The sequence below is a fragment of the Salvelinus sp. IW2-2015 genome, linkage group LG4q.2 (genome assembly GCF_002910315.2).
Source record: "Salvelinus sp. IW2-2015 linkage group LG4q.2, ASM291031v2, whole genome shotgun sequence".
Taxonomy (NCBI): domain Eukaryota; kingdom Metazoa; phylum Chordata; class Actinopteri; order Salmoniformes; family Salmonidae; genus Salvelinus; species Salvelinus sp. IW2-2015.
Genome location: NC_036843.1, coordinates 14,804,465 through 14,819,344, shown reverse-complemented (window position 1 = coordinate 14,819,344; position 14,880 = coordinate 14,804,465). Strand labels below are relative to the sequence as shown.

Below are 14,880 nucleotides of genomic sequence, written 5' to 3'. Positions count from 1 at the left end.
GGTTAGTGCAGAATAGATACAAGGTGTGTTAAAAGAAAGACTCCTGTCCTCCCAGGCCTTTGGCCTGGTGTAGGATCAGTTAGGGTCAAAGTAGTGGAATGGAGTGATGATTTAAAAAAAAAAAATTAAATAGTGGTATATAGGTGTAGGGTTAGTTGGTGGTGCAACTTTTTTCCTTTTACAAAATTAAAAAAGTAACGTGATTGACCACACACTACCACACAGTAGGTGGCGGCATGCACAAACAAAATGTGCGAATGCCATGATACCAAAGAAGAAGAACGAAGAGACGCTCTCTAGCTACCGCGTCTTACTTCCTCCTAGAGCACATGGAGCCGGTGACAAGACTAAACCGGTTCCTACGTCTACAGGAGGCCGGTTTCAGCTGGCGTGTTGTCTTGGAGACAGCACCTCTATAAATACGGTCGTATCGAAACGTTAGCTTCAACTTTACAGTTGTAATTCAGTTAGAGCGCGCTACACAGTTTCGTGACAGACTCGACTGACGAGGAAAAACCGAGTCATATTTTCCAGGATTCTGGTCTAATGGACACACTCTTTGTAAATGCTTTTTAAGGTAAGCCTTCAATAATTTATCCTACATTTTCACAAATTAATTTATTTTAAACAGGTTAGCTAGGTAGGCTATCGTATTCATCCATGCATTGCGATATCCACGTTGGCTTAGTCAGATCGTGTCAAATTGTGTTTAGCTAAAGTAATATTATGGTAATGCAATATTTAGCCTCTTCGCTCATGGAGACCTGTAACGTTACATTGATCTGTGTAACAGTACAGGTCTCCCAGAGCGAAAAGGATATGCCACATCGTGCAACGTTAGTTAGCGTTACGTATCTCTATCTTCTAATAGGTTTTTGGTTTAATGGAAGTGATGGGTTTGGAGCAGCCCCAAGGGACGCCGTGTATACCTTGTCGAACCTGGGGTTGGGTTTGAAGTATGGTTTGGACCGCGGGAATGAGATTGGCATAGAAACTCGGTGAAAGTTTGTTACATTCGTGAACAACTCCCAGTCCCCACACAATGTCTTTAACTAGCTTGCTAAAATGTATTTTATGATGAAGTGTATACCGGTAACATTAGGCTACATTGACGAAGCTTGTGTGGCCATGCTGGCATGGCGTTAATGAATGAATGAATGAATTAAGAATTTTGGACCGTGTTCGAGAGCATCAAAACCGTGATGTATCATGGGTAAATTGTGACAGGCTAACACATCTAGAAGTTATGTTGAGGAGTAATTGTTTATGAAGCAGGGTGATTTGGAGATCGGTCAGTCTCGACTCGCCTTTAATGTCGGCTGCAATGTCGAATGCGCCCATTATAATGGCGCGCCAAGCGGATAAAATACTGATTGGTTCAGCCAAGAAGCGTTTGTTGTGCGTCACTCTTTCCTGATTGGTTCCTTTTCATGCCACTTAACGATTTAGCCACTGCCTCCCTGCTATTTGGATACTTTAGCAGTGTCCTTGTCATAGAGGCGGTTTCTCACTTACTGGTTAGTAGAGACTTGTCGAGAGACGTTGTATCCCTTTGAGACCCGGATAAAAGATTTCCCTGTAGTCGGCCTTCTCGAGGGTGTGGTTGTTCAACAAAAAATCCTTCAGATTGTCCGATAATGTAAAAAAGCAAGTATATTGGCCATTAATACTCTCTGATAACACTTGCGATGCCAACAGTAACTGCTTCTCAGTCATACTAGGCTATATGATTATCTAAACTGCTAACGGGCTGGTTGAATGAATTATGGAAATATCCATTGAAAACACTAACGCAGCATAGACACTGTCCTGTTTTAATGCTACTGTATTTTCACACATTTGCGCTTTCTGTTTGCAGAATAATCGCTTTAGGAAAGCGCACACTGGCTACTCTGCAGGCCCCGGCCTAGAGTCTTACCTGAAAGGCTTCAACTTCACTGGTGAACCACCTTGGCTGCTCTGCACCTGATTAAACTACTTTGCCAAATTCCATCTCTTTCTTGTCCAAGTAAGGGTTGCTTTCCAATCCACTCATTTCCAACATACATGTCACAATATCTTCTGGAATAGATGTTACAGTACAGCCCGATGAGCAGCTGGGGTTGGTTGTAATTGGTGTACTGTCTTTGGGAGTAATGCTACTAATTTAGGCATGTTCCAGATGACAATGAGCTGTCTTGTACAAACATTTTACTATCAGGGAATTGCCCTTGTAAAGTGTGCAGGTCACTGAGTCAACATTGATAGGCTATTCCTTGAACAACTAGCCCACTGATGAACTAGCTAACATTGGGAAACAATGTTTTTGGGTCTGTGCTACGATTTTTAACTCTGATCTCCTTTTTCCACAGTTCTTTTGTGACAGTCTTTAAATATTTTCTTCGACCATGGACACTTTTGCTCCTGATTTTGCCTTCCTGGAGGAGGGTTTCTGTGCCCGTGACATTGTTGAGCAAAAAATCAACGAGACATCCATGTCTGTAAGAACCACTTCCTGTTGTCTCAGATTTTGCTGCATTTGGTGTGAGAAGTGTGATTTGATGTCGAGGCATTTGTCAGTGTAAGATGTATTTCTTATTCGCTTGCATCCATGTCTTTGACCCTCCAGGATGATAAGGATGCCTTCTACGTGTGCGACTTGGGTGACGTGCTGAAGAAGCACATGCGATGGGCGCGTGCCATGCCTCGCGTCACGCCCTTCTATGCTGTCAAATGCAACGACAGTCGGGCTGTTGTCACGACCCTGGCTTCCTTGAACGCTGGCTTTGACTGTGCAAGCAAGGTTTGTCTCTTTCTAAACCGCTCCTGACAAACCCTACTGCCCTGTGAATGTGTTTCCTGTACTGACCCAGTCTGTCTTTGTCCCATCAGACTGAGATCCAGATCGTTCAGTCTCTGGGTGTGGATGCTAACAGGATTATCTACGCCAACCCCTGCAAGCAGGTGTCCCAGATCAAGTATGCCTCTGCCCACGGAGTGCAGATGATGACCTTCGACAGTGATGTGGAGCTCATGAAGGTTGCTCGGTACCACGACGATGCAAAGTAAGAGACCTCCACCCCCATTCTTTAGCCACACTGAAAACACTTGGATTGTCAGGAACTTATTTGGCTACTCTAGAAAAGTACACCTCTTACTTATCTCTCCTTGTCCAGACTGGTACTGCGCATTGCCACAGATGATTCCAAGGCAGTGTGTCGGCTGAGTGTGAAGTTTGGTGCCACCCTGAAGGCCTGCCGGGGTCTCCTGGAGCGGGCTAAGGAGCTGGGCCTGGATGTTATCGGGGTCAGCTTCCACGTGGGCAGCGGCTGCACTGACCCAGACACCTTCAGCCAGGCCATCTCTGACGCACGCTGTGTCTTCGACATGGGGGTGAGTTGCCTTTTCTGCTTTAACTTATCACCTGAATTGATACATTTTAAAAATGGACCCTTTACCTGGTAAGTTTGGTTAGTTTCCAGTGAAGGGACGCAGTTGGCCCGCAGCGGTAGGCCTAACTCATCTTTTGTTTGTTTCTTCAGGCTGAGGTGGGATTCAACATGACCCTCCTGGACATTGGTGGCGGTTTTCCTGGGTCTGAGGACGCCAAGCTCAAGTTTGAGGAGATCACAGCAATTATCAACCCAGCGCTGGACAAGTATTTTCCTGCCGACTCTGGGATCCGGATCATAGCCGAACCAGGCCGCTACTACGTGGCCTCTGCCTACACCCTAGCTGTTAACATCATTGCCAAGAAGGTTATCATGAACGAGCAGTCTGCCTCTGACGGTAAGAGCAAACTCCACTCAATCCGCTAACTTGTGGCTACTGCCTGATGTGCGAAATAACATTGCATCACGTAACTTAAAGTTAGCAAAGTTTCATTCATCTCTGCCCCTACAGAGGATGACGATTGGACTAGTGACCGGACTCTGATGTACTATGTGAACGATGGGGTCTATGGCTCCTTCAACTGTATTCTATATGACCATGCTCACCCCCTGCCTACCCTGCACAAGGTACGATGATTTCAACCAAACACTTCATTTCAACCAAACTCTCACACAAAAAGCACATTTTATAAAACCAGTAAAGTAAGTTTGATTGTTTAATCCCTGCTCTCTTCATCCTCCTACAGAAGCCAAAACCAGATGAGCGTATGTACCCCTGCAGCATCTGGGGACCAACCTGCGATGGCCTGGACCGCATCGCTGAGATGTGCACCTTGCCTGACATGCAGGTGGGAGAGTGGCTGCTGTTTGAGAACATGGGTGCCTACACTGTGGCTGCCTCCTCTACCTTCAACGGCTTCCAGAAGCCAGACATCTATTACACTATGTCCCGCACAGCTTGGTAAGTTATTGGAAATGTAGTAGAATTATATGGACACCAATTGAATGTGACTGTGGCTGAATGTTTCCATACAGTGGTGTCTAATCAATCCTTCATTCTGATTCTAAATCGCTCTTGTCCTGTGTAGGCAGTGCATGCAGCAGATCTGTGCCCAGGGGATGCCCACTCCTTTGGAGGATATGTCCTGTGTGACATCCAGCTGTGGCCATGAGAGCAGCCTGGAGCTGCCCACCAAGCCTTGCCAGACCCGTGTGCTCTAAACACAACACCAACATAATCTCATACATACCCACCACCACACTGCCACTCTACGGGGCCAGTAGCCTGTGTTAATTTCCTATTCATTTTTTTTTTTTACTCATACCATTGAAAGGCCAGTTACTTGACTGGAGAATGAGGGGCATGTTGGTGCACATTTCTTTCTTTTCTGTATGAAAGACAGATCTAATCCTGAGCTGAGGCTGAATCTCTCAATGTCTCAGAGGGTTGTAGTCCTATTGTTACAGGGGTCTGATTGGCTAATGCCTATAACACCAAGGTTGAATGTTCATTTATTGTAGGGGCCACAGGATGCCTTCATTTGCACTGAGCTAAGTCGCTCTAAATGAGAGCACTTGTAACATTGACATTGTCATTTTACATGGTGGTGTCATGGGTGGTTTTTCTCCAACTCCTAGAAGGGTCCATTTCAGTTTACTCCACTACCACATCTCATGACTATAAAAGGGCTGTTTGAGTGCTGATTACTTTGCCAGGTAATGGCTGCTACAGATGTTTAATTTTCTCTGAATCCTCTTTCACACCGACCCCTTTCAGTGTAGGGACTCAACATGCAGACTCCCTTCTCCTTTTCTGTATTTAATGTTGTTTTTTTGTTTGTTTCTGGGTAGTACATCAGTTAATTATAATTATTCATGTTTAAGATGCTTTTTTTTTTTTTTACGGCTACGAAAGAGTTGGGATTGCACATTTGTATTGCTTTCCTATGGAAACTTTCAATTTTGTAATAAAAAAAAAAAAAGAAGATAAAACATAGGTGCAGAGCTGAATAATGTTGGTCCTTTCTGGGGGGGAAAGGCAGTGTCTGTTGGGTAGATAGGATACTGGATAACACACCTTGAGGATATTACTACAGTAGTGACTCGCTAACTATACTGAACAAAAATATAAATGTAACAATTTCACAGTTACAGTTCCTATAAGGAAATCAGTCAATTGAAATACTTTAAATTAGGCCCTAATCTATGGATTTCACATGACTGGGAATACAGATATGTATCTGTTGGTCACATAACTTTAAAAAAGGGATGTATGTGGATTAGAAAACCAGTCAGTATCTGGTGTGACCATTTACCTCATGCAGCACATCTCCTTCTCATGGAGTTACTCAGGCTGTTGATTGTGGAATGTTGTCCCACTCTTCAATGGCTGTGCAGTTGGATATTGGCCGGAACTGCAACACGCTGTCGATTCAGAGCATGCTCAACGGGTGACGTCTGAGTATGCAGGCCATGGTGGAAGAACTGGGACATGTTCAGCTTCCAAGAATTGTGTACAGATCCTTGCGCCATGGGCCCGTGCATTATGGCGGCGGATGAATTGCACAATGGGCCTCGGTTACGGTATGTGTGCAATCAAATTACCATAAATAAAATGCAATTGTGTTTGTAGCTTATGCCTGCCCATACCATAACACCGTTGGCACTGTTCACAATGTTGACTTCAGCAAAACGCTCCCCCACACGCCATACATGGGGTCTGCGGTTGTGAGGCCGGTTGGACGTACTGCCAAATTCTCTAAAACGACGGAGCAGCTTATGGTAGAGAAATTAACATTCAGTTCTCTGGCAACAGCTCTGGTTGACATTCCTATTAGACACTCCCTCAACTTGAGACGTTTTAGTGACCATTTGTCCCCAGCACGAGGTGCAATGATCATGCTCTTTAATCAGCTTCTTGATATGCCACACCTGTCAGGTGGATGGATTATCTCAGCAAAGGAGAAATGCTCACTAACGGGGATGCACATAATTTGAGACAAGCTTTTTGTGCATATGGAACATTTCTGGGATCTTTTATTTTAGCTCATTAAACATGGGACCAATACTTTACGTTATATTTTTGTTCAGTATAAAATTCTGAACTTGAGGGGCAGCAGTTGCTCGCAGGTGTAGTATCCATATCCACACATGCAGTCAGTCAACTGATTTGTGGAATCAATCCATGTAGTTATGCTAAACTCTTAATGCACTACGAAGAAATGGCTCAGCGTTTACCTGGTTGCTAAAATTATAATAGTTCGCCTAATTTCAGTTTGTGACAAAGCAGAGAATTATTGAACCATCTAAACCGTTCTGAAATATATTTTCCTTATTGTATTTTCAGCTGTTTGAAGCAGGTGTACAAAACTGAAAGATGCAACTTAAGAATGGGAAGCATAGAAATAGCACACACATAGAATAGATCTAATACTTCTTAGAATTGCTTGATGAGAATCTAATTTATTTATATAGCCCTTCTTACATCAGCTGATATCTCAAAGTGCTGTACAGAAACCCAGCCTAAAACCCCAAACAGCAAGCAATGCAGGTGTAGAAGCACGGCGGCTAGGAAAAACTCCCTAGAAAGGCCAAAACCTAGGAAGAAACCTAGAGAGGCGCCAAACCAAACAGAATGAAAGATTAACTAATTTGTGGATTTGGTTAGGTAACCCAAAAAGTTACATTTTAAATACATTATTACTAGTAGCCGGCCCTTGCCTTTTGGGGCACCTAGCCGGCAAAAAATTTTACTGGCCCCCATCTTGACAGCAGAGAATGTTGTTTTGAAGTACATTTCCTGCAATTCTACACTTTTTCCCCATGGGGCAGAGAGAACATTTCACAATTTTAAGCACATTTCATGCAATTCTACTAATTTGTAGACTAATGTTTTTTTTGCAGTGTTAAAGCAAATTTCTTACAATTCGACACATTTTGCAGTGACTTGTGCCATGTAAATATGATATCTGAGTGAGCATGACTAACAAAATCAATGTGGGCCCCCTGGAGGCCAGGGCTCCTGGGCACATGCCCTGCGTGCCCAGTCGGTAAATTTAGATAGTCTAGCCAGCTAACTACCAATAAAAATTGTTAGCAGATATGGCTAATTGAGTGACCCAGTGACTAAAATAAGTGAAAAACTGTTGATGCACAACCAATTTTTTTTTATTATATCTTGTGTATTCTATTTTTACTCTCAACATTAAGTTGATTACCAGACTGAGATCATAGAAAAATTAAGACAACTAAATTATCAAAGCAAAGGTGCACATCCGTATCACTTAAAGTATTTAAAAGCAATATGCTAACATGACAAATAACAAAACATTTGAATGCTGGTAATAGACTCACAATTTCATAGACTCGTTTGAGGAAAAAATGTTGAAGACACTTAAAATCTCAAGTAACATCGCTTTAATACCAGTGATACTTGAAACACTACGGACAGAAACTTTGGGTGTATTCATATAGAAAATCACAGTTCAATGACATTCAAAGAGACAAAGTTGGTATCATTAGAAAGCAGAGTCTTTTCAACAGCTTGTCTGACTAAAGTCAATACATTTCCATGATCGGCATCATTGATGACCTGTGTCGTAAAACCAAAGTGGCTGTTGAAAGAGAAGTTCCCTCTTCCTACCTACAGATATCAGTCACTTTCCATCTGTGTGTTAGGGGCCCTTCTCCTCGCCCGTGACGAACAGGTGTACAGGCTTCTGGGACTGCAGCATCTGAGCGGCCCTCTGGGCCCCGGTGATGGCAGCGAGGCGCTGGGCGTCATAGCGTGAGTAGAGGGCTGTGCAAGTCCAGCTAGCCTCCTCTCCTTGGCCCCCTGCCTGCAGCATGTTGCACACCTCATTGTAGAAGTGAGGGTAGGAGGGCAGCCCATAGAAGATCAGGTTCTGGATTCCCTTGATGGTGTATCTGATAGGGGGTTGACAATTATTCAATGGGAAAGTTCAATGCAACACTATTATACACAGCTGGACAACTTCCTGTTTACAGACAACAAAAATTGCCTGACATTTAAAAACAGAGCACCACTTTTACCTCTTGTAGAAGTGGAAGCGTTCGGTGAAGAGAATAAACTGTTTATCTCCCTTCTGGAAAAAGTGCCTGGCACGGGACACCTCTGACTTTGTCGAGTACTCGCATATGCTGGCAAAGTTGATCTCCTCCTTCTTCATGTAGTTGCGCAGTCGGACGTAGTCGAAGTATGAGGGAACATAGATGAGCGTGTGGGACATGACTGAGTCCCTGTACTGGGGCAGGACCTTGTCCACAAAGAATTGGAACCTGCCAGGGAAAATGGGGTTAAATTAAGAAAAGGTTTATTCATTGATTGATTTTAAGATGTCAGTATAACATTTAAACACAATAGGAGGTAGTCAATGACTACCTATTGTTTACAATGAAACTTCACTATAATAAATAAACCATGAATTTCCCTCTGTAGTCCGATCTGATCTTGTGGTATTAAAATTTGCCACTTACAGAGTAGGGTTGATCTTGACGTGGAATGTATTAGTGCAGTGCGCCCTCTAGTATTCGCTATGTGTCTTACACCGCGATATCCAATATAATCTGTTTGCGCCATTAATGACTAGATAATTCCAGACGGTGCATTTTTTGTTCTTATTTACAATATCATAGTTGCATTCTCATTTTAAAAAATTAGTATGGTGAAAAAACAAGGCTTAATTCATTTTTATTTTACCTTTATTTAACTAGGCAAGTCAGTTAAGAACAAATTCTTATTTTCAATGATGGCCTAGAACCAGTGGGTTAACTGCCTTGTTCAGGGGCAGAACGACAGATTTGTACCTTGTCAGCTCGGGGATTCGAACTTGCAACCTTTCGGTTACTAGTCCAACGCTCTAACCACTAGGCTACCATCTTGCACATCACAATATATTGTCTTGCACTTCACAATATATTGTCCAAGTAAAATATCACAATATTCAATTTAAACATACACCAGCCCAACCCTAATTTCCTGCCCAGATTATATACCATCGTAGGATACTGCTGAAGAGTACATTGTGTGTCTTTACCTTGCATCCTGGTCCATGAAGCTGTTAGAGTTGATCATCTGGAAGACATGAGGGAGCTGAACCAGAACCTGGCAGATAGAGCCTGTTATAGGCATATTCTTGGTGGCAACCTGGAAAAAGAATGTGGAAAACATGACTTTCATAATACTCAATTAACAATGTTTCTAATGGCATGACATATACCTCATTAGTTGAAATCATACAGACGGTGGATTGAAGAGGCCACACAGGCCAAGTGCACACTGACCTGGCCGCGGTAGTTGAAGCAGTGCTTAGAGATGATGTTGTTGATCTGTGGGTCTTGGATAGAGCTGAACATCAGTGTCTGGCGATAGTACTTGGCCCAGTTGTTCAGGTTCCACATGCGCACCCTGGAGAAGTCCACCCCATGGGGGTCCAAGGGCTGCAGGTTCAGATGCTTCATCACATGCTGGAAGAAAGCACAGCAGGGATTGTGGTTAAAGCAACACTGAAAAGTTCTGTGGTGTAGAAGGTCCCTTTACACAGGAAGGTAATTCACTAAAATACCAGAAGGGCAGCCTGCATAATGCCATAGTGATACTTCCCTGAATTATACACATTATTTACAATAGTAGAACTGGATATTTTTGGCTTGGTTTAACATTGTCCTTATAACAGAACTTGATGAAATATGGAGGCAACTTAAAAAAAATATATATATATTTTCTTTTACCTTTAACTAGGCAAGTCAGTTAAGAACAAATTCTTATTTTCAATGATGGCCTAGGAACAGTGGGTTAACTGCCTTGTTCAGGGGCAGAGCGACAGTTTTTTACCTTGTCAGCTCGGGGATTCGATCTTGCAACCTTTCGGTTACTAGTCCAACGCTCTAACCACTAGGCTACCTGCCGCGCCCAACTTAATCTAGGCTACTGTTTATCAATCCAGCCTAACCCTGCCAGTAGGTAACCCTAACACTATAGGTAACCCTACCTAACCACACTAGCAGGTAACCCGAACACTATAGCTAGGTAACCCTACCAGTAGGTGCTCCCAGTTCTGCATGAGGAAGACGTCGGCCTGGTCCACCACCAGTATCTCGATGGAGGACAAGAAGTCGTAGTCCCGCTTGGCCTCGCCCTCCACCCCCAGCACCGTACGCAGGCCCAGCGGAGACGCTATGATGATGTCAGAGGAGTAGAAGGGTGCATAGAGCCGAATGCTTCTCCTCAAGATGGAAACTCCTGGTTTGAAGAGGGTGGGGTCAAAGGTCGATAATGGTCAGAGATAGGAGGCAATGAGCCAAATGTGGAGGAAAAAATGGGGTGCAATCTATTGTGAATGAATGTCTTATGTTTTGTGTAAATGTACTGAAAAAATTGTATTTTAGGGAAATATAAACACGACAACAAACATTCTCATTGAGTTTGCCTGCACATCCTATTTGCTTGCTGACCTATCCTGAAGTGATCGTCGATGTTGCCAGAGAAAATGGCGGTGTAGTCGTCTGGTCTGAAGAGGTTGGGTGGCGTGTCCACTGGCTCCTCTCCAAATTCGTCCTTGAACCTCTTCTTGTTGCTGACATCCATCTTCCTGTCCTTGGTCTCCAGGAGGTTGATGAGGGTCTGGATCACCCGCAGCGCTCCATCTCGGAATGGCACCAGGATCAGAACCTGTACACAGATGCATGAGGGAACTGATTAAAATATCTTGATGGTGAAAAGGGGTAGACTAACCAGATGTGTAAACAACATTCAGTCTCTTCAACCGAGCTGGACTACTAATCAGCACACATTGGTGCTACTCTGGATAGGGACTTAGGACAAAGTACACAAGTAAACAGGTGCCTTACCTTGGGTCGGGTCAGGCCTTGGTCCCGGGGCTCATCCTGTGGCTCAACTTCGGGCTTGTTCCCTCCGGCCTTGTCCGCGGCTTGGTTCTCCCTCATCTGGGCATTATGACCCAGAACGCCGGAGTTGGCCTTCAGCACGTGGTTGAGTGCGTGGAGGCAGTAGGCACTGCGGACCTGCCGGCCCTCGGTGAGTGGTGAGCTCTCTGGGAAGTACACGTCCTTGTAGGAACCCATGAGAGACAGCAGCTCCAGCTGCAGTGGACTGACCTCCTCCACGGCCACCTTAGGGTTGGAGGTCTGGTTCAGAGACGTCCAGTTAGTTTCCAGGACTTTGTGGAGCGCCAGAGGCCTTTTGTCTTTCTCCTGGCCGGCGGGACCAAACTTCTCCAGGGGGGAGGAGCAGAGGAGGGTGCCCAGTCTTGGCCACTGTGTATGATTTGTGTGGGGAAGGGGGTGGTGAAGGTGGACATGATGAGAGGTTACACAATGTTGGCCGTAAACCTTGAATAAACAAGAACACATAAAAATGTAATTAAGCTCAGACGAATGTGGGCGTACCTTGACCTGAGCCTTGGCCTTAGTGCCAGCAGTGATCCATTTTACATCCTCCTCACTAATCTCTGTGTCAAGGTGCAGCTTAAAGGAGTCTAAAAAAGATGGGAAACACACTGAAGCATTGCCTTTTCACTCCAAACTCACCTTCAGGAGTTGGTTGCTGCACAGAGCTATGAATAATTCCAGAGCTGGATAGTGGATACAAAACCAGAATGAAGGAAGATTAAATTAAGTAGGACTACATTTCTCTCAATGTTTGCTTACCTTCCTTATCCTCTTGTTTAGCAGTGCTCTCTGCACCCTCCTGTTCTCCTTCTCCAGAGAAGTTGTTCTCCAGACAGAACTGAGACTCATGTTCCTTGTCCTCAAACTCCACTCCTCCTGCTGTTTCATCCTCCATAACATCCTCACACCCTTCATTTGGTCCTGCTTCCCCCTCATCTGCCTCTTCTGGTGTCACAGTCAAATTATTTCCTGCTTCTTGATATTCCTCATCTCCATCACTTCCTTCTAAAATCAAGGAGCATAGACAAATCTAAATTCCGATCTGATTTGCAATGTCACTCCATGACTAAAGACAATCATGACATAACCAATACTCAATATATCTGCAAGCAAAACTATGCTTCAATCAGTGTGCACTTTGACACTTTCACTTGCCTTCACTAAGATGCTCTTCTACCTCTTCTTCATCATCTACACTCTCATCTTCGCTTTCGTGGTCTGCAGGACTGCTGAGAGTAGACAACAACTTCTGGTATGCTGACTTGTGCTCTGGTTCGTCGTCCTCGTCACTTTCAGCACTGGACTGTACTGGGCTGTCTGGCTGTAGAAAAGAGAAAACACATTTACAAAAACGCTAACTAGCAATTGAAAGTCAGATAAGCTAGTTAGTCGACGAGACAATAACGTTAGACTTACCAGATCCAATATTTGTGTTTTCTCTGCCTTTTCTGTGACTCTAGAATAAATAATTTAAAACATCTGATTTATAAACGTGTACTTTATTCTATGCAGGGTCAAGTGATTAGCATGGTTAGCTGTTTGCTAGCTAGTTACGTTAGCTATAGTATAGCTAATTGAGGAATTACAAGTCACAGTGAATTTCAATTGCTGCGTACATATCATGGAATGGATGCTCCTCCCCAAATTCTTTCAGATGTTTCTTCTGCTTTTTTGATAAATTATTGAAGATCTGATTCTTCTGTTTTCTCTTCCCCATTGTTGACGGTTCAGTCACTAGATAGCTAGATAACTTTAGCTTGGTCGGGACACACGTGTGTTTGGGTTTTTTCGCAGATCAATAGCGTCACTTCCGGTATTCAAATTAAAGTGACATTCCACTGCAGTCAAATCAAATTGTATTGGTCACATACACATGATTAGCAGATGTTATTGCGAGTGTAGCAAAATGCTTATGCCTCTAGATCCGACAGTGCAGCAGTATGTAACAGGTAATATCTAACAGTTCCACAACAAAACCTAATATCTAACAAATTCCACAACAAAACCTAATACACACAATCTAGTAAAGGAATGGGATGAGAATATATACCTATAAAATATATGCATGAGCAGTGACAGAGCGGCTAAGATGCAATAGATAGTAAAGAATAGATAGTGAAGGATGCAGTATACAGTATATACACATGAGATGAGTAATGCAACATATGTGAACATTCTTAAAGTGGAATTATTAAAGTGACTAGTGTTCCATTTATTAAAGTGGCCAGTGATATCAAGTCTGTAGGTATTCAGCCACCTTTCTGTGCTAGTGGTGGCTGTTTAACAATCTGATGGCCTTGAGATAGAATCTGTTTCTCAATCTATCTGTCCCAGCTTTTATGCACCTGTACTGACCTCGCCTTCTGGATGGAAGCAGGGTGAACAGGTAGTGGCTCGGGTGGTTATTGTCCTTGATTATAATTTTTGCCTTCCTGTGACATCGTGTGTTGTAAGTGTCCTGGAGGGCAGGTAGTTTGCCCCCGGTGATAAGTTGTGCCACCCTCTGGAGAGCCCTGCGGTTGTGGGCGGTGCAGATGCCGTATCTGGCGGTGATACAGCCCGACAGGATGCTCTGTGATTGTATGTTGATGGCAGCAAAGTTTTATATGGGAAATAGTTGATCAACGCTTTGATAAAATACTCCACTTTTCTCCTTTCTCGTGGAACCTTCTCTTGCTACCATAGAGGGATGCCGCTATAAAAACAGATGCACCCTTGACAACATTATAATAGGTCATCAAAGTTTCAACAGCTGAAGCTTTCATGTACGGATAGGTTGTGGAGGTAAGGCGTTGGAAAGTGGGGCACAAGAACCCGTAGGTTGTTGATCTGCAGTGACCTCTCAACTAGCTGTTGCCTATTTGGCCATATTTGAACAATTCATTAATTATGGGGATATCAGTTGAATGTTTGCTTGTTTTAGCTGTTACCATGGCAGAACTTAATTCATTGTTAACCATTTTGGTGTCTAGTTTTTTTACTCAGACCATTTTGGACTTTTACGTGTCAATGAGGAAAATGAACAATAGCGTCGGGCGGCAGGTGGCCAAAACGGTTAGCGCGTTGGGGCAGTAACTGAAAGGTCGTCTAATCCTGAGTCGACAAAGTGAAAAATATGTCGGCTCTGGGACCCTTGCTCCAGGGTCGCCGTTGCTAATATATGACAAACCCTGGCTTTAACCCGACTCAATTCAATTCAAGGGTGTAACGTTTGCTTTCAACTCATACTCTCAAACACGTAAATCCCCTGAACGCAGCTCACTTTCCAGCTCACACTCTCAAACACATAGATCCCCTGAACGCAGCCTACTCTCCAGATCCCAATCACCTGAATTCTGATCACCTGTTCACACACTTGTATGTCATTACCACACACTATTTAGTTCAGTTCTTTGCACCCCATCATTGTGAGGTATTGTTTGTTTTCTAACACACTTCTATTCGGAGCGCTGGGGTTGTAGTGTAATTTAATCCTCCTGTGTATGATGCCTTTTTGCATATTACCTGCCTGTACTTTAGCCTATCGGATTTCCTGTTGTCAACCTATTGCCTGATCTCCCAGAGGACGTTACTAGCCTTT

General features: G+C 43.7%; 2 protein-coding genes across 3 annotated transcripts; one reads left to right on the top strand and one right to left on the bottom strand.

The window, feature by feature from the left end:
* Positions 1-447: 447 nt before the first annotated feature.
* On the top strand, positions 448-4,937 carry LOC111963390 (ornithine decarboxylase 1). Its single transcript, XM_023986803.2, has 10 exons — positions 448-577; positions 1,859-2,008; positions 2,352-2,480; positions 2,609-2,782; positions 2,872-3,044; positions 3,156-3,372; positions 3,522-3,768; positions 3,883-3,998; positions 4,118-4,332; positions 4,460-4,937. The coding sequence occupies exons 3-10, from the start codon at positions 2,388-2,390 to the stop codon at positions 4,590-4,592; spliced, it is 1,368 nt and encodes a 455-aa protein (XP_023842571.1). The 5' UTR covers positions 448-577; positions 1,859-2,008; positions 2,352-2,387; the 3' UTR covers positions 4,593-4,937.
* Positions 4,938-7,770: 2,833 nt separating this feature from the next.
* On the bottom strand, positions 7,771-13,105 carry utp25 (UTP25 small subunit processor component). 2 transcript variants are annotated; one of them, XM_070443397.1, is made up of 12 exons: positions 12,917-13,105; positions 12,717-12,756; positions 12,452-12,621; positions 12,060-12,298; positions 11,799-11,887; positions 11,241-11,666; positions 10,845-11,061; positions 10,430-10,632; positions 9,675-9,857; positions 9,428-9,537; positions 8,424-8,669; positions 7,771-8,297 (listed from the first exon to the last, which is right to left on the bottom strand). In XM_070443397.1, the coding sequence occupies exons 1-12, from the start codon at positions 13,015-13,017 to the stop codon at positions 8,045-8,047; spliced, it is 2,277 nt and encodes a 758-aa protein (XP_070299498.1). In that variant the 5' UTR covers positions 13,018-13,105; the 3' UTR covers positions 7,771-8,044. The 2 variants fall into 2 exon arrangements, with proteins under 2 accessions (XP_070299498.1, XP_023842568.1); XM_023986800.2 differs by having other exon boundaries at positions 12,060-12,305; positions 12,456-12,621; positions 12,917-13,104.
* Positions 13,106-14,880: the final 1,775 nt, after the last annotated feature.

Excerpts from the sequence above, each read along its gene's own strand:
- LOC111963390 (XM_023986803.2), top strand. The coding sequence starts at position 2,388 with ATGGACACTTTTGCTCCTGATTTTGCCTTCCTGGAGGAGGGTTTCTGT. Across the intron at positions 3,045-3,155 it reads CGGTACCACGACGATGCAAA|ACTGGTACTGCGCATTGCCA; the intron begins GTAAGAGACCTC and ends CTCCTTGTCCAG. Across the intron at positions 3,999-4,117 it reads CCCTGCCTACCCTGCACAAG|AAGCCAAAACCAGATGAGCG; the intron begins GTACGATGATTT and ends ATCCTCCTACAG.
- utp25 (XM_023986800.2), bottom strand. The coding sequence starts at position 13,017 with ATGGGGAAGAGAAAACAGAAGAATCAGATCTTCAATAATTTATCAAAA. Across the intron at positions 12,757-12,916 it reads GAGCATCCATTCCATGATAT|AGTCACAGAAAAGGCAGAGA; the intron begins GTACGCAGCAAT and ends TATTTATTCTAG. Across the intron at positions 11,667-11,798 it reads AGGCCAAGGCTCAGGTCAAG|TGGCCAAGACTGGGCACCCT; the intron begins GTACGCCCACAT and ends AATCATACACAG.